Source organism: Astatotilapia calliptera, chromosome 7 (assembly GCF_964374335.1).
Source record: "Astatotilapia calliptera chromosome 7, fAstCal68.1, whole genome shotgun sequence".
Classification (NCBI taxonomy): domain Eukaryota; kingdom Metazoa; phylum Chordata; class Actinopteri; order Cichliformes; family Cichlidae; genus Astatotilapia; species Astatotilapia calliptera.
Genome location: NC_137428.1, coordinates 37,836,832 through 37,857,161, shown reverse-complemented (window position 1 = coordinate 37,857,161; position 20,330 = coordinate 37,836,832). Strand labels below are relative to the sequence as shown.

The 20,330-nt window shown below is 42.8% G+C and overlaps 1 protein-coding gene across 6 annotated transcripts in view; it reads left to right on the top strand.

The window, feature by feature from the left end:
* Positions 1–18,663, top strand: part of shroom3 (shroom family member 3) — an 80,131-nt gene extending 61,468 nt beyond the window's left edge. For all 6 annotated transcript variants that reach the window (XM_080303624.1, XM_026174513.2, XM_026174515.2 and 3 more), the window contains 19 exons: positions 100–149; positions 289–691; positions 1,255–1,488; positions 1,602–1,995; positions 2,097–2,236; positions 2,321–2,470; positions 2,558–3,033; positions 3,159–3,386; positions 3,516–3,714; positions 3,829–4,132; positions 6,902–6,978; positions 9,640–9,725; positions 9,857–10,574; positions 10,683–10,911; positions 11,768–11,913; positions 14,546–14,645; positions 14,832–14,997; positions 15,286–15,407; positions 17,772–18,663. In XM_080303624.1, the coding sequence (XP_080159750.1) occupies positions 100–149; positions 289–691; positions 1,255–1,488; positions 1,602–1,995; positions 2,097–2,236; positions 2,321–2,470; positions 2,558–3,033; positions 3,159–3,386; positions 3,516–3,714; positions 3,829–4,132; positions 6,902–6,978; positions 9,640–9,725; positions 9,857–10,574; positions 10,683–10,911; positions 11,768–11,913; positions 14,546–14,645; positions 14,832–14,997; positions 15,286–15,407; positions 17,772–18,158 (4,609 nt within the window). In that variant the 3' untranslated portion in view covers positions 18,159–18,663. The remainder of the gene's footprint in view (positions 1–99; positions 150–288; positions 692–1,254; positions 1,489–1,601; positions 1,996–2,096; positions 2,237–2,320; positions 2,471–2,557; positions 3,034–3,158; positions 3,387–3,515; positions 3,715–3,828; positions 4,133–6,901; positions 6,979–9,639; positions 9,726–9,856; positions 10,575–10,682; positions 10,912–11,767; positions 11,914–14,545; positions 14,646–14,831; positions 14,998–15,285; positions 15,408–17,771) is intronic.
* The last annotated feature ends 1,667 nt before the right edge of the window (positions 18,664–20,330 follow it).

Below are 20,330 nucleotides of genomic sequence, written 5' to 3'. Positions count from 1 at the left end.
GCAGTAGTGTACTTTAGTTGTGAAATATTTTCTACTTGTGTAAATTGGTAAGTCACTTAAACTATTTTATCTAATCAAAAGTTTTTCAATCTCTCTTAGTTCTCTGCAGAAAGGCTCCTGGCATCACTCCAGTGGTAACGTTGCCTTAGGTAATGACTGCATTTACGTGCTCCGAGAATTAAACATGTAGAAACAGGTTCAAACAAAGACAATGATATATGACATGACTTTTTAGTAGCTTTATACTGTATAGATGAGAAAACTGACTAACTCTGACTGTTGATTCAGCTAAAGGCTCGTATGGTGCTGAGGGTCAGCTCCACACGGTGATGGAGAAGAGTCCAGAGAGCAGCCCCACCACAAGGCCCCGTCAGGGTGGAGGCTTTCCTCAACCCCCGTCCCCTACCGGGCCTTCCTCTGGATCTGCAGGCCCCACGCCACAGGCCAGCCGGTTTATCCTTCCTACCAGCATTTACCCTGTTCCCCAGCCTGAGCCACACTATGCACAGATGCCCAACTCCCCCAGCCCAGGCCCCTGTGGAGTCTACCCAGCCTTGGCCAAGGAGAGCAACCGGCAAACGCAACATGAAGGAGCAACAGAGGGGCAGAGAGATGGAAGGATGTCAGCCACAGAAAATGGATACCAAACTAACACTTCATCCTACCCCCACAGCTCTTACCCAACAGACAGGTGATGGTTTGTTTAGGCTTCTGTGTTTCTTTTTCTTTCTATTTAGCTAACATCTAAAAAATGTTAGCAAAACTGTTCTTGCTTCTCAGAGAAATAACCCCCTCTTTTAATCGTTTTGTTTTTCCCAATACATCCACAACAGTCATGTTTTGCCAAAGTCATAGACATCATGCATTTCTTTCTGGTAGTTTTGAAGCAACATTAGCATTTATTGCATTAAGTCAGAAGTAACCATATTTAGCTCGAGGCGGGGGCCTTAATGTTCAGCTTGGTTATCAAACTGCATCCATCATGATCCAGCTCAGTAGATGCAGTAGTGGAGGTGCACTCTACATCACCCACGCCCCTAACTTTAAACCTTACTGAAATCCAAACAGGTGGCCCTTCTGTACAGGAATGAAGGGGGAAATTAGCTGATCTTTGTACCAGGCTATGAACATCTAATTTGGACCTTTTTGTGAGTCTTTTGGAGCCAGATTTTGGTGCTCAGAAGAACTGCAGTTTTTGGATAGAACCAGCATTAAAATGCTTTTGGTGGTAATTCAGTCTCATGCTTTTGATAGGCATCAACAGGAAGAGTCCAGCTTTGGACCCTACAACCCACGCATCAAAACTATTGGAGGGGGAACAGAGAGCGAGACAGTGGTCCAAAGAGCCCAGAATCATCAGAGCATCCAAGAGCAGAAACAGGATTTCCATATTCCCCAAAATTACTCAGCCCCTGAAGTCAGGCGCGCATCATCACAGGAGAGGAGCGACCCCTACGCAGCTGTCCAGTCCTTGGGAGACCAAAACAGGTACAGTTAGAGTGGGTGGGGTCTGCGAAAGTTCATGATTGTTCAAGAGATCAGAGTCTGATTTTAAATCAATGGCCGCTTCACGCCTGTGATGTCTTTTGATCTCTTTTCAGATCAGTAGACCAGTCCAGCATTCATTCAGAGCCTGTAGCATCTTCCAGGCTCACCCTTGGACAGGTTCCACCCAACCACTCACCTGGTCAGGCCCAGCCTCAGGCTCCACCCTCTTCTGCCTCACACCATTCTCCCCAGCACCTCAGCGACTCATCCGCTCTGCACTACCAGAACTGGGACCACGGAGAGCAGGACAAAGACAAAGAGCACCCACTGACCCGCCTGGAGCTCGCCCTTGCCGAGGTCCAGCGGTGCGGCAGCCCTGAAAGCAATGCCCCCCAAGGGCCCGCTCGCAGCCTCTCTGTTTTGGAGAAAGTCAGTCGCTTCGAACGTCAACAACGCAACGGAAAGCAGCGCAGTCACAGCACCTCACACAACAAGGCCCATCTACGGGTAACTGCAAACAAGATTAAAATATTTCTTCTGATGATCTCAGAAGTGAAAAGGCTTCCTTATGCTTAGCTTCTTTCAATACTTTATGCTTCCTTATTCAGAATCAGATCACAGACAAAGGCCGCAGCGCTCCTTGTGGAACAGAGGACCTCAGAAACATGCTGGAGAGAAGCACCAAGGGCATCAAAGTCCAAAGGACTCCGAGCTACAGAGGAGGCAGCAGTGAGCATATGAAACACAGGTAGAGTGATTCTGAAAATACAGATGAGTATATAACTAACTACTGGTCTAAAAAGTGTTGGTTAAATTTCCGTGTGATGTTCAGAACTCCAACAGATCCAGTTTCAGCCCTGCAGAGGAGTCGCAGCAGCTTCCATCTAGATGGATCCAAGGAGGAGGACAGCAGCAAGAACTTACCCTGGAGACAGGAAATCCAAGAGATCATGGCCCCAATGCAGGACACATCCACAAACAGGTCCTTTAACAAGTCATCACAATGGCACATCCAACATCCAACAGCTCAGTGTGATGATCCTGATCCAAGAAATGTCTCTCCAAACAGATCTTACAGGGACTCCTTGAAAGACGCCCAGTCTAAGGTCCTACGATCCACCTCCTTCAGACGGAGGGACCTCACCTCATCGGGCAGTGCCCAGCCTGCTCCAGCTCCTCCTTCTGTCTCCTCCCCTGGCAGCCAGCAGCCTCCACCCGTCCCTCCCAAATACCACTCACTGGAGAAAAAAGGCCCCACGACCATGCCAAAGCCACGGGGCATTGTCATCACGCCACAGTCACAACCTCTGGTCACTTCCGCTCACACACCCAAGGAGAGGCACTTGGTTACTCCCGATGTTCGAGGCTCTAGCCCACCACCCCTCCCCAGCGTCCCACCCGTTGGACAGCCTCCTTCACGGCGGATTTGTGGCCGCAAGCGTTTGACGGCAGACCAGAAGAAGCGCTCATACTCAGAACCAGAGAACATGAATGAGGTTGGGATTTCTGACCCAGAGACCATGTCCTTATTCCGGCGTGGAGGAGGTAAGATTTCCAATTTTTAAAAGCAAACTCCTTTTGCCCTTGTGTGGTAAACAAATTATTCAAATGATTCCAGTTTAGTTACTTTGCTGGAAATGCTGAAATCCATTTTTTTCTTTCTCTTCCAGAAACCAGTGTGGCAGACCGTCGGAAGGTGTTTGAACCTGCTGCAGGTTCTGTTGGGAGTGGAGCTTCTCAGAATGCCATATCAAGGCCCGACCTGCGACAAGTGCAGCAAGAAGCTCTCGCTAAGTACATAGAGAGGAAGAGAGGCGTGAGGAAAGATGAGGGAGGACAGAGGAGCATCTCGAGGCCTCGCAGTGCTTATTTTCAGCCTGAAAATGTTAACCATGCAGGTGGGTGCAGGTGCCTGGTAAAGTATCCAGGCAGAAAGGTGGAGCAGTGAGGTTTGATACATGGATAAATGAAAGGTTTAAGTGAGAGGTATAAGGCAAATCACTTTTCCTCCTTTCCTTTGTCTTCAGCCTCCTCCTGTTACTCAGACTCCCTCAGCCTCTCCTCCGCTTCCAGCCTGCTCTCCCTCCAAGACCCATGTCCAGCTTCTCCTCAGGGGGAGAAGCACCCCAACTCAACTCTTCTTCCTGACCTGCGGAGCCACCAGTCTAACTTCTTCTACCCAGGCAGGGTCACCACACCGAGGCCACCAGCTCACCCACCATCAAGGTATGCAAGAACAGGCCCCAGCTGAATCTAATTCTCTTAGTAGCATTGTTTAGGACACTTTGGTGGCTCCCGATTTTATAAAACGTTAAATCTTCTCCTGCTTTCTTCTCTTAGCACTCCTTCTGGCTCAACTCTTGATCAGATCTACCAGGATCTTGTTCCTGAAGCAGAGCTCAGGAGACACAGCCAGTCATCCATCAGAGAGCCGAGCCTGGGCCGTGAACAGCAAGTTGCAGAGCCTCAAGTCAACCGGGGACTGTCTAAGCAGCTCAATGTTGCTCTGCAGAAGGCTGGGTCAGTTCACAAAACAGGGAAGTCAGCCTCAGCTGAGAATCTCCTGGAGCGATCCGAGGACACGCGAGCCCCCCCTCAGCACTTTCGCTCTCGTTCATCCCCCATCATGGAGAGACTAAATGAGGTAACGCTCTGCTCCGCTGCGGTGCTCACAGCGGTTATTGTCGTGAATGTAGAGGCAAGAAATCATTCTTTCAGGCAGACAAGGAAAAAGCAGCCAATCTCGTGCCAGCACACCAGCTTCTAGTTCAGATAGCCTTCTACTCATCCATTTGCCAAATCTCACATAGGAAGCTGCAGCGCATCTACAAGCCACCTCCACCCTACCTCCTCCTCTTCATGAGCTATCTGTCGTATCTGCTTCCTGCTCGGTTCTGTATGGGAGGTCTTCCTTTCCTTTCTTTATGCCTTCCCTGTTTATTTATATGGTGGTCCTTAATTAACTATAATGAACATATAATAAATAAAATTACAGTAATAAGTATATCTTAAAAAATTATCATTTTAGAGATTGATTGTCATTTCTGTAATAGGAAGGATCTTGCAGTTATATGCTAATAACATTGGGACTTTAGAAATAACAAATAACACAGCATCTCACCTTTTCCAGCTTTTTCCCATCACTCTGTCGATCATGCCGACCATCAAGCGTCAGGTTAAAAAGATCAGAAGATGCACATCAAGCGCCCTGCATGCAGCCACCAGCTGTGACATCACAAGAAAACAAAGTTTTATTTTCAAACTTCAAGATTCAAAAGGCAGCAGCTGCCAACTTAACCCATTGTGAGATAGTGATTTGAAAATGTAGTGTAAGGATAATTAAACTGTAAGTGAAGTGTTGAAGGTCCATATGTCAAACATTATATTAATCCAATATGTCAAAATAGAAATAATAATATTTCCCAAACAGGAGTGAAACTGTCTGTTATTTTGGTTACATAACTATTAGGAAACAGAGAAACAAAGCCATTTTTACTTAGAATTGTTTAAGTCAATGTTTGCAGATGATACAAATAATATAGCTATAATCAGCGTCTGTCCTAGAGAGGTTTTTGTGTTCCAGCGACTCAGAGAGCACGCTATAATCCAAATATAAAAAAGGGTTTGGGAAAACAAGCAGCTCAGCCTTTGCCAACAGAGACTTCAGCGTCATGTGACCCAGCCCGGTGCTGCAGAAGCCAATGAAACAGGAATGCATTACTTTGTAATGTAAACTGAGTATTTCTGCAGCTTACTTTTAGATTGTCACAGTGAAAGATAAGATAATTCACGCCGCGATAATAAAACACTGCAGTGTTTTGGTGTCTGATAAACCTTCATGAGTCTGTCACTTCGTTCCCTTCCTCCACTTTGGCCTAAAGAGGCATTCATGGACCTGTTTGTATTTCCACTTATTTGATCACATTTGCACCAGAGTCACACAGGAAATAGCCCAAATCCTCAGGGTTTCCTGTGAGGTGCCAGTGAGCCGGGATGGTGACTGGGCGCTGTCTGATGCAGATGATAAGAAACACAAACACACACACACGTGCTTACATGCATCTTAAAGGAATGCTGTAACGGATAAATTCATCCTTTATCTCCTTCAGTAATCAGACCTGCCCGTGTCACATAAACATCATTACAGCTCAGTCCAAGTTGAGGGTTTGAGTTAAATTTACCTCTTTTTTTCCAGAAATCTTTTAATGACAGCCAAAGGCTGGATCTGAAATGTAACATCTTCTAATTACTGAAGCTAGAGGCTAAAATGCAACCTAACCCTAAATCCTGCCTTTAAGTGGTGGATGTTAAGGGGTTAAATTTAAGAACTTTATGTTCCCGGATCGTTGCCGAAACATGCCAAAGGAGAGTTTACAGGTCAAAGTCGGCTTGCTGGAGAGACATCAGTGCATGTGGTCTTAATGTGTGATAAGGTCTGTGGTCAGACTTGTGATCGCTGATGGCGCTGTCTGGGTTTTTCAAACAGCTCAGAGACACAGGAACAGGAGTATTTAGTGTTTCTTGCTAGTCTTGATTTATAAAGCCCAAGAGCTCAAAGAATGGCGTTAAACATGAGAGAAACCCCTTGATTCAGATAAGGATAATTCTACTGTACACACACTGTGATTTATAAGAACAGAATGATTTCATTAAAGTAAATAAAGTGATTACACATTACACCTGGTTACTGCGACTGCAGTAATCAGTTTTGTAACTAAACCATGGCAGACTCGATGACATTTCCATGCTTTTCAGAATTCTTTATTACTACACACACGTTTGCTGTTCACAGCAGCTTCCAGCCACCAGCCGAACACACATCACCAACAACAACACCTGACAGGACTCTTTCTGCCAGTGATGCGTGATTGCAGATGCCGCTCGGGTGCCTCCGCCTCTCCTGCAGTGGCACCGCAGACCATGCCACAAGTTTATTATTATTATTATTATTATTATTCAGCAACCAGATCAAGGCAGAACCCTTTAATTTATCATCTCCATCTGCATCTAAACCTGGATAATCATAGAAAGAAATTGCAGAAAGCATCTTCTGGAATTTTAATGTCTTAAGTTCCACCAGGTCACCAGGGGCCTGCTTTAAGGTTAGGTTTTACCCACATAGAAACTAGAAAATTTCATTTTTGCTTTTTTGCTTTTGCATTCTCTGTTTTCAAATATTTCCATTTGGGTGACCCTAAAAGTGGAAAAATCTATAATATATAAAAGGTTATTTTGACATTAAGGTGCCAGTGACTCCTTGGATATCAAGAAGTAAAACTGACTTCTTGTACTTGACCTTAATGTGCCAAGGGTTTTTAGAGGTTATAAGCTTTGATTTGGCTAAACATACATACATTAATATGTATGAAACTACAAGAAATTGATTATTCCACTTTCTCTCTTTGTGTTTCAGGACTTCCTTCCAGACGATGTCCGGATGTTTGGCGTCTTCATCTCGGAACATGAACGCTGTGCTCTGGCTGCCGACAGGTACGCCGCGTTTCTATGACCACCATGTCTGGGTTTCACCTGGTGGGTTCTTCTGGTCCTTCATTACTATCTTCCTGTCATATGACCATCAAGGATCCATAACTTTATTTACAAGTACAGCACCGTGCAAGTGATTTCTTGGTCCTCATACAGCCCGGTGTGAGCTCAAGTGGGTCAGACAATCAGTAAAACAAAAGCATAATAACCTAACTTTGCTTGTAAATGAGTAAAAAGAATTCTGCTAAGACAAGAATTCTGCTATTTGAAGTGTCTGAAAGTTTAATCAGTCTTCATCGATGCATAATCAACAAAAGTTAAGATCCTGAACGTCTCTCTGCAGAGCCTTTTCTCTGGCGATTCGTTCAGTTTAGTAGATAAGGTTTAAAATGTGACTAAGGACTGAGGGATCGTGGGAATTCAGGTTCATTGCTGAATGCGGTATTTTAGCTCTCTTCCATAAAAGGCTGTGGACTCTCAGACTGTGCTTGCTTTAGGCTCTTTGCTATTTTAAAATCATCTTGTGCCCAGCTGTTGGCATCACGGAGAGAAGGACACATTTAGGGGGAGAAAGAAGGAAAGGAGGACTGGATATAAAGGATATAAGGGATTGGGGGTGATGGAGGCACAGGGGCAACAGCTAAAGGAGACACAGAACTAAAGGAGAAGGTGAAAGGAGATATGGGTGAAAGGAGGAACAGATGACATGCAAGAGTTGAAAAGGATGAATACGGAAGGTGGTGGTAAGAAGGAAAGAAGAGGAGCAACTGAGAACCAGTAAAAGTTTTAAAAAAAAGAGGAAGGAGGGTGTAAGAAGGTTTTACAGCTTTACTTCTTCTGTTCTTTAGAAATGAAACTCCAGGCAGCTTTCTGAAAAGCTTTTAGAGAAAAAGAAGGGAGTATCTGTTGTATGAAATGAGAACAGGCAAGGGGAGGTATAGTATTTAAAGTTGAGAGGAGGGAAGAAAGGGTATAAAGTTACAAAATGAGGCAGAAGATTGGCCTTCTCGGAGTTCAGGGTGGAGAAAGAAAGAGAAGAAGGAGTTAAATAAGGGAGGAATGAGGAGTTTTTAAGAAGCAGGAAAAACTCCCTGGCACTGAGAGGGAAAAATAAACAGAATACCAACTCTTGTCTGCAGGGATTTATTAGTTACAGACATTTAAATATGTTTGCCCTTAAAATGTGAAGGTGAAAAGTCAATCTGAGGAATTCTGAGTGTGTGTTTACACAGATCAGTCTGGTGTCTGGATATAACCAGGAACACGAGGGCAGAAATCCAGATAACTGAGCACAAACAGCTGATAAGATCAAAAGTAGTTTAGATCACAGTTAGGACACTGGATGTTAGGAACAACTAAAGGTCAATAGCACTTTATTTAAACCTGAAAACAACACTTTGCATATATTTTATATTACTTTATGGATTGACAGCCAGTAACGTCTCCTAAAGCAGCAGTACTAGTTTCCATCCATTTGTCTTGTGGTTATCTGGGGTCACAGTTCCAGCCAGCTAAGCGAGTTATTTCAGGTCAACTCGAGGCATTTTTAGGTCAGTGTGATCTATAGTCTCTCCAGCATGTTCTCAGTCTAAGCCAGGACTCTCCTACCAGTTAAAAGTGCCTGGAAAACCTCCAATTGAAGACGCCCAAGAGGCATCCTGATCACATACCCACATACATGCTTTAAGAAAACATGAAACACACACAAGTCAATACTCTGACCAGCTGCCAGAAACAATGTTGCAGCTATAAACCACTGCAGACCGAGAAGAATTTTCTCTAATGGTCTTCAGTCGACCTGGAACTTTAATTAAAGTCGATTACTTTATGTCTGCAAGAAGTTTTGTCAAATTAAAAAACCCACTAATGCAAATTCCGTGAATCCAACATCAGTGAGTTTGGCATCCAGTTTTCATAATAATCTATGGTTTACTCTCTGGGGAATAGGAATGACATAAAATGATAAAATAATAATTAAATCATGAGATCATCCATGCAATGCTTTTCTACCACTTACCTGTGTCTGGGTCGCAGAGTCTGCCTCTGCGACCCAGACTTCTGCAGTCAGAGTTACTTAGACCTCCCTCTCCTGACCCACCTCCTCCAGTTCAACACCAAGGCATTCCCCACCCAGGCAAGAAACATAGTCTCTCACGTTTGCCTCGCTCTTCTGTAGGGTCCTCCATCCCATGTAGGAGGAGTCAAGAAAGCATTGTAGTGAGATGCTGAACCACATCACCAATTCCTTTTGATGTGAAGTAGAAGCATCTTTAGTTGGAATCCCTCCCAAATGACTGCGCTTCTCTTCCTATCTAACAGTGGTCCGAAACACCCTTCAGATGAAACTCATTTCTGCCTTCTGTATCCGCGCTCAACATCCGCAGGTTCCAATATATACACGAAAAGCAAATATATTATCCTGAGGCCACTGAACCGGAAGCTCCGGGCTATACCTAGAAATTCTTTCTATAATGAACGGAATCGATGACGGTCAGTTGACCTACTAGAGCTGAACGCTAACCAGGAGCCACTTATTGTCAGATAATAAGATATCCCATTGCTGTCCAAATTTTAAACCAACAAAATGTGCTTAGTTGTAGATATATTTTCAGTACCACTGTTTTCCTCACTTTCTTTATTCTTTTCTTCATGTTTTCCTTTAAGACCTGCAAACGTCCATGTACCAGAAGGCTTCATCTCTCCATCCCAGAACAGCATGAACACCTCCCAGCCCATAGGACCCTCTACAGGTGAGTGAAATTAAAAAAAAAACAACATTAAAAAGTGTGAAATTTGCAGCCTTTTTAATTATTATTCAATTATGACACACTCCAGGATTCACTGAATTTAACTCACTAGCCTCCTTGTTTTTAAATCCCAGGCTTCTCCCAAACACCGGTCATTCGTAAGGAACGGCAGAGGAACAGCGAGCGCCAGCGTGCCCAAAGCACCTCCACCTTGGCAGCCTCTGTTGGCCTGCCCTACCCATTGTCAACACCCAGGACTCAGGAAAGAGGCAGCGATGAGTGGCAATCAAGCGAGAGGTTGAGCCAGGCCAATCTGGATGGCATCACTTTCCCTGGCATCCAGCAAGTGAGCGTAGGCAGTGGTGAAGAAAGTAACATTTCTGGTGTTGAACGTGAAAAACAGAGTAGACACAGTTTGAGTGACGCCACCCTGTTACAGGACACCGCAAAGCACACTTACAGAGGCAGAGCCTCCAGTTTAGAGATAAGAGGCGGACTTTCTGAAGAAAATGTAAAACCAGTTTCCCCAGTGACACCAACCTCACCTAAAAGGAAGGGTAGCGGAAGCAGCACATCCTCTCCTCTGCCGTTCTCCCATCCGACTGTCCACCTGTCCTCACTGCGAATCTCAGAGACCAGCCTCTTTGGCTCCGTCAGCCAACAGCAACCTCCCAAAACTTCCACAGGCACACCACTGGAGGACTATGATGAGGTCTTCCTCCAAAATCCTGCACCACCTCCTTCTCCACCTTTTTCTCCTCCAATCAGGGAGACAAACATCACTGAGGATTTCCCTCCTCCACCTCCTCCTGTGGAGCTGGAGCTGGAGGCTAAGGAGGAGACAGTGGGAAGGTTTGTTTTACAATATCTGTGTGTTTTATTTGAAATGTCATTACTGTTGTTTTGATTTTTAAAAATTATTTTCTTCTTCCGTTAATTTTCCCATTTCTCCAACTTTAGTTCCACTTCGGAGTTCTCCACCATTTCCACAAGAAAGTCTTCCCCCCAGTTTTTACCAGTCAGCTCTTCTTCTGTGCCCAGTCAACTTCCTTCAATGCAACCCTCCACCATCACTCCAACCACCACATCTGCCACCACAGAGGACAACCTAAGCCTTGAGTACCAGCCGCTGCCCAAAAGGGAGAAGACATCTGAAGAGCTGAGAGTGGAGGCTCTGGCTCAGCAGTTGGTGAGTGTCTGAAGTCAATTTGTATCTTGCTGGAGAGTCTCGGGACTTTGTGTGTGGAGGAATCATCAGATATTTGGGGCTTAGCAGACAGAGAACAGGGGAAATCTACTTCAAGAGTTCCCATTTTTTAATAGGGATGAGATTTCAAGTAAATATACAATTGGACATTTACTAGGAACTGTTTGACTTTTCTTCAAAGATACCAACCTAGCCTCCCAAATGACATGGAATAGTTTTGGCAGGCTTGTGATGTGGTAGCTTTACCTGATAAAAAGGGTTTTACAAATGTAAAAAGTTGCATAACTTAATAGCATCAGTGACAACCTCAAACCTAACCCTAGGCAAGCGGAATATGACTCTGTTTTTAAATTGTTCTACAATGGCAATCACAAGACAAAGAAAATAATCTTTCTAACCAACACACACACAAGTCCTCTTCACTTTTCTCTAAAGGGTTAGAGTGGGGATGTCCAACTCATTTCACATTATGGCCCACATAGAGTGCACTTTGATCTTAAGTGGGCCAGAGCAGTTTAACTCCCCTTTTTGTCAGTGTAAAGAAATTTAACTACACTTTTAATCTCTGAGATTTTTTATATAAGAAACACAAGTGCAAAAAATTCAACAATACATCTAAGTTTGTCTTTGTCAGAAAATGTTTCTCTTCAGTGTAAAAAGGTACAGCCAGTATTTATTCCTGGGTCTGGAGTTCACTGCACTGTTTATGGTCTTCAACTGCAACTCCTTTCCCCTCTTTTCCAGTGCAATGCTATGACTGATTTTGAACTACAAGAAATTGTTTAATTTTGACTACCTTTCTTTTTGTGCTTAGTTTTTATTCTTTTCTTTTTTCCAGGTGTTGCAGGACCCCTCTCTAGCGCCCCTCTTGGACACGTGGGGAGGTAAATCCACTATAGAGCTATTGGAGGAGATCTTTCCAAACAGCAAACTGATTGGGAAATCACAATGGACCCACAGAGGCAGCAGCCAAGAGGATGACAGGTAAGCAAACCCTTTTATTTCTGGCTGCATTTTCTAATTTGTTCTTTTGGGGAGTGAGTTTGTACAGAATCAGGGTTGAGGGCGGTCGCGCCCTAAAGCAAAGCCTGCTTTATCATCTATTTGACTCTAAATTGGACCCAAGTGTACAAAAAGAAAACCAAACTCTATTAAATTAGACTTGAAACTACCTATCAAGGCCATAAACACATCAGGAAAGTGTTTACTGAGGTCATAGATCAAAGGAGAAGGAGGCTCAATTTCTAAGAGATGTCTATATAATCTGACAGGCAGAGTAGCTGCCCCCTGCTGGTCATCTAAAAGAATGCAGGTTTAAGGCACTTTCCAGACTCCCTCCCTCTTTGATACAAAAGTCACACTTCTCAGCTAACATGACTCAAGACTCGTCCTTGAGGTCATTCAACTGAGTTTTATCATAAACCAACAATGGATTTCTTATTTCTGAATATTGAGAGGGTCCCACATATGTAAGCTTTTGTTGCATTAGCTGGTTTGACAAAACCTAAAAATCTGATTCATAATGGATCTCACAATGTTGCTTGTTCTCTTTATTTATTTTATTTACTCAGGCTTTCTACTTCAGGATCTGTGCACATCTGCATAATGACAGCACACTCTAAGTGCTTTGAGTTTTTATAATGTCTTTAATAACCATGTCTTTGATTGGTCACATGCTGTCAAATCATCTATTCACGTGAATGGGCTCCTAGCTAGATTAAGAAAGACTGGGTTGGCATATAAAGTTGATAACCAACTTCATGTGACCACTTAGCCCAATATCGGTGTATGTTAAGCCAATTATGAAAATGGGTATGTAGAACTTGCTTCATAGTACAGCGCGCTGGTGTAACCTTTCTAGTTTGTTTATTGTGTCGGCAGATTCACTCAGAATCATTCCCACTCTGATACATCCACTTACACAGAACAAACAAAGGCTTACAATCAAAGATAGTTGGTTCCAAACAGTTGGATAATTACAAGACTGGAGTGCACTAAACAGTCTGGTGATGCTGTTTAAAGTGCTTTATGTAAGGCAAAACTAAAGGCCTCCACAATGACTCTGTTTATTTAGCCTCAAGAGCAAAATTGCACAGAGTGACTTTTATGGGACTGAAGCACGACACGAACATTTTTGGGGGTAATGGACTTCCTGTAAACCAGCATTTATCACCCTTGCTGTGTATGCTGACAGCCTCCTTCCTCTTATCTGCTGCTGTCAAAGCAAAGGAGGAACATTGGGAGCCTCAGCTGTCCCTGCAAGTCACAGCCTGTGATGTCAGTGACATCTCAAGTGTGTTTTGGTTCGCTGGCGAACGCGTTGTTCACAGAAAGAATGAGAAGACAAACAGCCGTTATTGTAGAGGTTGTGCTTTTGAACCTCTTTGATTTTCTCTGCTGCCACACTCCTTGTGAAGTACTCTTAGGGGTCATGAGTGAACCCGGCATCGAATTTATTTCGATTTCTCGAGGTCTTTAACCCTGCTCGAGTGGATGAGGTAACCTGCGGGTTCAAAATCAGCTTCCTTTGCTGACTGAGTGTCAAAGTCAGACAGGTGAGACCAGACAAACCTGATTAAGAGCAGCACAGTTTGGACAGCGTTGTCAACCTACATGAGAATTTCTTAAACATCATTACCTGAATGGGATGGTATGTATAGGGGCTAAAAATATATATTTTTAAAAAGGACAGTGAGTTAAGTGGAAGGTTTAAAAGGGATTTCACAACTAAGAAAACCAAGCAGCTGTTTTTTTTTATACTTTTAGTGGACTTGAAAGGACGCCCAAAAAAACTCAAAATGAGTTGTATAGTGGTGTGCTATGACTTACAAATCGATAGTCACCCACTTACCCCCAACCACTTGGGGCAGGGCTGCCCCTCCCTAGCCTGATTTCATCAGAGGAAAAGGAACTTCTTCATTCCTGCTGTCTGGAATCTGGCATTTCCATATTGGTGCAGTTTTACCAAACTGAGGGACTGCATGTGCCTTTTAATGTTATTTAATAACCAGGATGGTCATACAGGTAGAAAAATGAACCTAATGCATGTGACTTTTTAAACTCTGTGAAACAAAGAGTGTGTTCATCGCTATTTACATTTAGAAAGTTCAGAAATCTGCAATATGAAAATACACTTTGACACAGTGCAAAAAATGTACCTAAAATGTGTCTTAATACTGGATTATTATTACTAATGAGTTCACCCAGAGGATGAACTGCTAGAGCTGATGAAGGTGGGGTTTCTTTTGCCTGTTTTATAAACTCTTGCATCTCTCTGATCCAAAAGAGCTCTTCATATTTTATCTGATTATATTGTTTTAATGGAAAGGCCACAAGTAGGAATAAAACAACTTTTTTACATTTTCCATCTAATCAGCCCTTCAGGCTTATTCCTGCAGCAACACTGACACCTAGTGGTACTGTGTTGCTGGCATAACAGACTGTATCTGGTCAGTAAAATAGCTTTTTCTTTAATGTGAGCCTCCACTTCATCAGCCTGGTTTTTAAATCGACCTTGAAAAAGTGTTTCTGTTCTTTCAAATGCTTTAAAATGGATAAAATACAGGGCTGTCACATCAAAAATATCTGTTTTTAAATAGTATTGTCATCTTTGTAGGACCCAGGCTGGCATCTGCGATCCTGCTCAGAGCACGGCGGCAGATCAAAAGAAGGAGCCCAATCTGGATGAAGAAGAGAAGGATCTCAACACCAGGAAGGTAAAATAAAAAATAAAAATAATAATTTCTCGTTAAAATGTGAATAATTAACAGTGTTAAGATATAATGTAGGTGCACAAACCAATAAATCTGTAAATGAGTCTTATTTTTAAATATTTGCCTAAAATCCCTGCAGCAGAAGGTAAAACTGCCAACTGTTTTCACATTTCTCCTGCTGTCCACCAGGTGGAGCTGTGTGAAGCTCTTAGGAGCAGCGTGGTGGCTCTGAAGCGGGAGAAAGAGGCGCTGTGTGAGGAGCAGAAGCATCACAAGGCGCTGGGGGATAGCATCGACACAATGGTGCAGGACCACCTCAAAACCAACGAGAAGGACAAGTACAGCGTGTTCATCGGTATGACATCAGAGTGATGCTGTGACAAAAAGCAGAAATATGTCATTTTCATTACACTTCCACAGCAGATAGGCTTTAAGGGACCCCAAGTTTCAGACGTAAGTATTTCTATCTTTAGTGGAAAGAGGCTTAATGACCTTGGAGAATGAATAAACAAATATAAAAAAAATATAATAGGACCTAAAATCGAGCCTTGTGGAACACCGCAGGTAATATGAGCTGCAGACAAGGAAATAGGTTCTTTCTAAAAGGTAAGAAAAATGTCTTTGACCTGTTTGTTGTTTGCAGGTGATCTGGAGAGGATCGTGAACTTGCTGCTGTCTCTGTGCAGCCGGCTGTCGAGGATTGACAGATCTCTGCTCGCTCTGCAGAGAGACGGGCTGTCGCCAGAAGAAGCGGCTGAAGAGAGGGTGAGACATGCAGAGTCCACCTGCCTGCATCACACCTGCAGTTCTGTGATTCAGGCAGTAAAACAAATGGGACAGTAACTAAATTCAATTCATTTTAGGTTTAGTTTTGCCCTTCATACGGTGACAGTTTTCCTCCATATACCTTTAATGTCTTTGGCACATTGACACTTCAGTGTCTGAAGTGTCTTTATACTAAGTGCCTGATATCCAGATCAAGGTTCTTGGGGGTCAAACCATCTCAGACTGAGTTATGTGATTTATTAGAAGTATATGTAGGCATGTGTGAAAAGAATAATAGAGAATTAGATTTGGGGAAATAAATATGGATAAATTCCAGAAGAGGTGAAATGACTAAAATAAAACAGAAAATTAAGTAAGCAAATGGGAAAAGTAACACAAAGCTAAACTGAAACAAGATGGTAAATTTCTGCCAGATTTTATGAATTAATTTCTATATTTATTTACATTTTTGACTATTTTAAATACATATAAATATTTATCAGAATCCTGATATTGTCAGTTTTGGTCCTCTATAGGACCAAAACTGACAGTGAAAGGGACTTTAACTTTTGCACCACACTATCTGCCTCCCTGCTGTTTTCCTTATTATTTGTTTCCCTTTACCTGCATGCTTTCAAATTCAATAGAGTCAAAGGAAGACAGTCCAAATTATATATAAAAAAAAGTTTCTTCATTTTTTTGGAAGGTCTGTGAATAATTGTGTTTAATAACCCTGATCTCAATAGTGTGCAGTTCTGCTGTATGACTTAAGCCGTGTCTGTATCATCTCAGATATTAAAAATAGTCCCAACAAAGATTTCAGTCCCAAATATTTTGATATATGAGAGTTTATTTCAACCCCTTTTTCTGAACAAAGGAGCACACAGGAAAAAAAATGAGCTTGAATCAGTGAAGACAATCGATGTTTGACTCTGTTAATGTTTGCTGTATCTTTATCTGCTCTCACCCGACGACATAATAGGTCTAAACTTTTGAGTCAACTCAAAGATGAAATATTAACTTTTACCTCGTGGTTATCTGCTGCCCTGGCCTCAAACTCAGACCAATTCTGGTAAATGTGTTATAAAAGCAGTCAGTTGTGTTCAGTGGTTGTTTTTTTAAGAAGATCAAACAGTTGATTTTATACATCTTATCGGTTGTTTATGAATACTTTAATGAGCTTTTTTTTTTGCAGTCACGTTTAAGAACACTTTGTAAAAGAAAGAAGTTTTCCCATCTGTAGCCACAAGGGGGAGCTGAAGTACTATCCACTTGTTTACCCAGTGCCACTGTTATAAAGTACATGGTAGTGATTTAAAGAATTAAGTCGCAATGTCTTATTGCATTAAGTTCATTTCCCCAGGTAACACAAACACAGCAGTTATTAGAGACAATTTCTTTGTATAACAACAGTCCTCTCAAAGCATTTGGTAAAGATAAGGTAAAGACTGCAACACTGGAAAGAAAACCCCAATAATCAGGAGATCCACTGTGAGCAAGCACTTGGGGACTGTAGGGAGAAAGAACTCCCTTCCTTGTGGAGAGGCAACAAATAAACAGGAAAAAATGCAAGCTACAGGAGAGCGAGGACGAGCATTATTGGCATGTGATTTTGAAATATATAAACAAGATAAGATAAGATAAGATAAGATAAGATAAGATAGAACTTTATTAATCCCTCGGGTGGGTTCCTCTGGGAAATTCGACTTCCAAAAAAAGCACAGCAACGACCGAAGTTACAGTTACAGAATTGTTATATATATATATATATACACACACACACACACACACACACACACACACACACACACACACACACACACACACACACACATATATATATATATAAATACAGAGACAAATATAAATAAAATATACAAAGGGGATAAATAGAATAAATAGGAATAAAAAATAAAAATACAAGTGAATTGCACATTTCAAGTATTGAGTCTATTGCACTGTTGACTATTTACAAAAAGTATTGCACAAAAGGTATTGTACAGTGAGGTGAAGAGGCACTACAGCTTAGTTGTTCCCCCCTCCTTTGTCCTCCTGTTTCCCCTCCCTCTCCCCTCCAGAGAGGAGTTAAACAGTTTGATGGCGTGTGGGACAAAGGAGTTTTTAAGTCTGTTAGTTCTTGTCTTGGGGAGAAGCAACCTGTCACTGAACAGACTCTTCTGATTGTTTATGGCCGTGTGCAGAGGATGCCCAGCATTGTTCATAATGTCCAGCAGTTTCTTTAATGTCCTTTTCTCTGCCACTGTCACCAGAGTGTCCAGCTTCATGCCGACCACAGAGCTAGCCTTCAAAGAAGATATATAGATGTATGTGTTTGATATATGTGTTTGTTTTCCTCTTCCTCAGGACTCCCTTAATCACAAGCGCTCTCTCCTCCTTCGCCAAACCGAAGACGCTCGAGAGCTGAAGGAGAACCTGGACCGGCGGCAGCGCGTGGTCCACGCCATCCTGTCCAGTTACCTCAGCGAACCCCAACTCCAAGACTACCGGCGCTTCGTCAGCACCAAGCCCTCCCTTCTGATCCGCCAGCGACACCTGGACGACCTCATACGACGGGGAGAGGAGCAGCTGACGCGATTGGCCGAGAGCCTACCAGCAGAGCTGGCAGAGGCCAACGGCTGGCCCGCAGCAAGCCCCGTGCCCTGCTCTTCTTTGTTTCCACCACTGCTTCCACCCGCTGCAATTATAAGCCCTAGCCACGTGGTCAGATCTACCACTGTGACATCACTGTGACATCATGAACACGAAGGACAGGTAGCACCATAAAAACTGAAGGAGCTTTACACGAAGGATGCCCCAAAACAGGCTCCGCCCATTTTGAATTGACTATGCAGACTTCACACATGAAGAAAAGCCTTTAATGTGCCTCTTTCTGTTCACGCCTGACTGCACATTAGGCCTCTGTTCACCTCAACGCCAGCAACTAGACAATATTTCTAACCACACTCTGCTGGTTGAGTGATTTTAAGGTCAGAGGATTACCAGGAAAGTTTATCATCAAATCCTTCAAAGGACATTTCCAGCATGGTGGATGATTTTCTCCATTTTTTTAAACACTTAGACCTCTTCTGCTTTTTTTTGGGGGGGGGGGGGGGGGGGGGTCTTGTTATATATATCCTGCTTCAGTGATGGATTAAACATGGCCAAAGTTTCACTTTCACATAGGTTTTTCTACTCTGGGATCTGTATGGTGTCATAAAGACGGGATACCCAGTGTTTCCCACACATATCCTTCTTACCCATTTCTCAGTTTGTACTTCCTCACCTCTTCTTCTTGCATTTTAGTTCCTTCCACCAGAGAACCAAAAAGAGAAAGTGAGGAAGAGACACAAAGAAAGGGGAAGAACAAAATGAGGCACTGCTGCTTTAAAGCGTTACACATGAAATGTGGCATATAGTTCATACTGATGTATTTTACACAGCAAGCCTTCATTTTCTTATCAAAAAAAATCCACAAAAAAAGGAGTGCTGGAAGTGCAAGTAATGCGAGGTAGATGAAGAGACAAACAGGACTATTTATACACACTCAAATGTATATAGTCCTGAGGCACAGGTGGGAACAGTCACACACAGGTGAAACTCATGAGTGCAGGGCAGGCAATCTCAAAAGTGGAAGTAAAACCACAACGAGACACACAAAGACACACAAAAGACAGACGTAGCTTCCAGGTTTAAAAAGTAATGTCAACACACAAGTGCCTTAAAACTGCTGAGACCTGTGTAAACATTTTCCTGATGAGTTTATGGGCTCAGTCAAAAAAAAATATCAAAGCTTCAAAACATGTGACACCACGGTGGCTACAGAAAACGGGTCATAGCCAATTACATAAAGAACACTGAAGCAGAAACACATAGAAAGAACAGGAAAATAACACGCTGGATTTATGAATGAATGCTTCAGTGTGGAGCTTTCAGGCATAAAACACTTGTGTATCCTCACTCTGCTCTGACCTCCAGATGTTTTTTAGAAACTGGGACATTCTTCAAGATGGTTCTGTTAGACTGATTTCCAGGTCAGGGCAGGAGGAGAATGCACAAAATAGAGCAATGAAAAACCCTGTAGACTATGTGTACTCAGGTTAGGGTTAGTATAGTTAATATACCATCCATGGTATAGTTACTAGTGGACAATCTCCTTGCTTTTCTATTCTGATTTCATTCAGCTTCTTCTCTGTAAAGGGTGTTATCCTTTGTTTAGATGGGCTTAAACTCCACCACCTGCAGTTGTTGCAAGAGAAAGAGCTAAATCCACTTGTTACAGGCAGAGTTGCCCCAGTATAAGACAAATAAAGATTATTTTAAACTGTGAATTATGCAAAGCTACTCTAGTAGAGCCCAAGAATAAATCATATGGAGGTAAATTAAATATTACTACACTGGAATTGTCCTTTAACTGACTGGTGATACTTTCAGGAGCCTCAAACATTCAGACCTTCCTCCATGAGGTCTTTCTATCTGATAGCTGGTGCACGTGAGCAGTTATCTCCCAAAGAGAAAGCACCACCATCTTTAAAAGATCATCATCTTCTCCATCTTTCCACAGAGCCTGCCTCACTCTCACATCACCTTAACCTTAATGAACACCAAAATCAGAGGGACTATGATCTCGTTTCACTGGACAGAAAGCAAAAAAATCCTGAAGACGAACTGTAATCGTCACTGTCATGTTAAACTGTAACACAACTACTGCCACTGCTGTCTGCACATCTGCAGCTTGTAGCACTTTGTAGCAGTCCCACTGCTGTTTGCAGCAGAAATCACACTGACCCATAAACACTGTCGTATGCCTCTCATCAAGTCTGACGCTTCACGATTCCAAAGACTTTCACAGGCTGAGATTTCTTCCAGATTTCATCTTGGTTCAATTTTGGACTTTGGAGGGGGTTTTTATGTCAGAAATGTTGC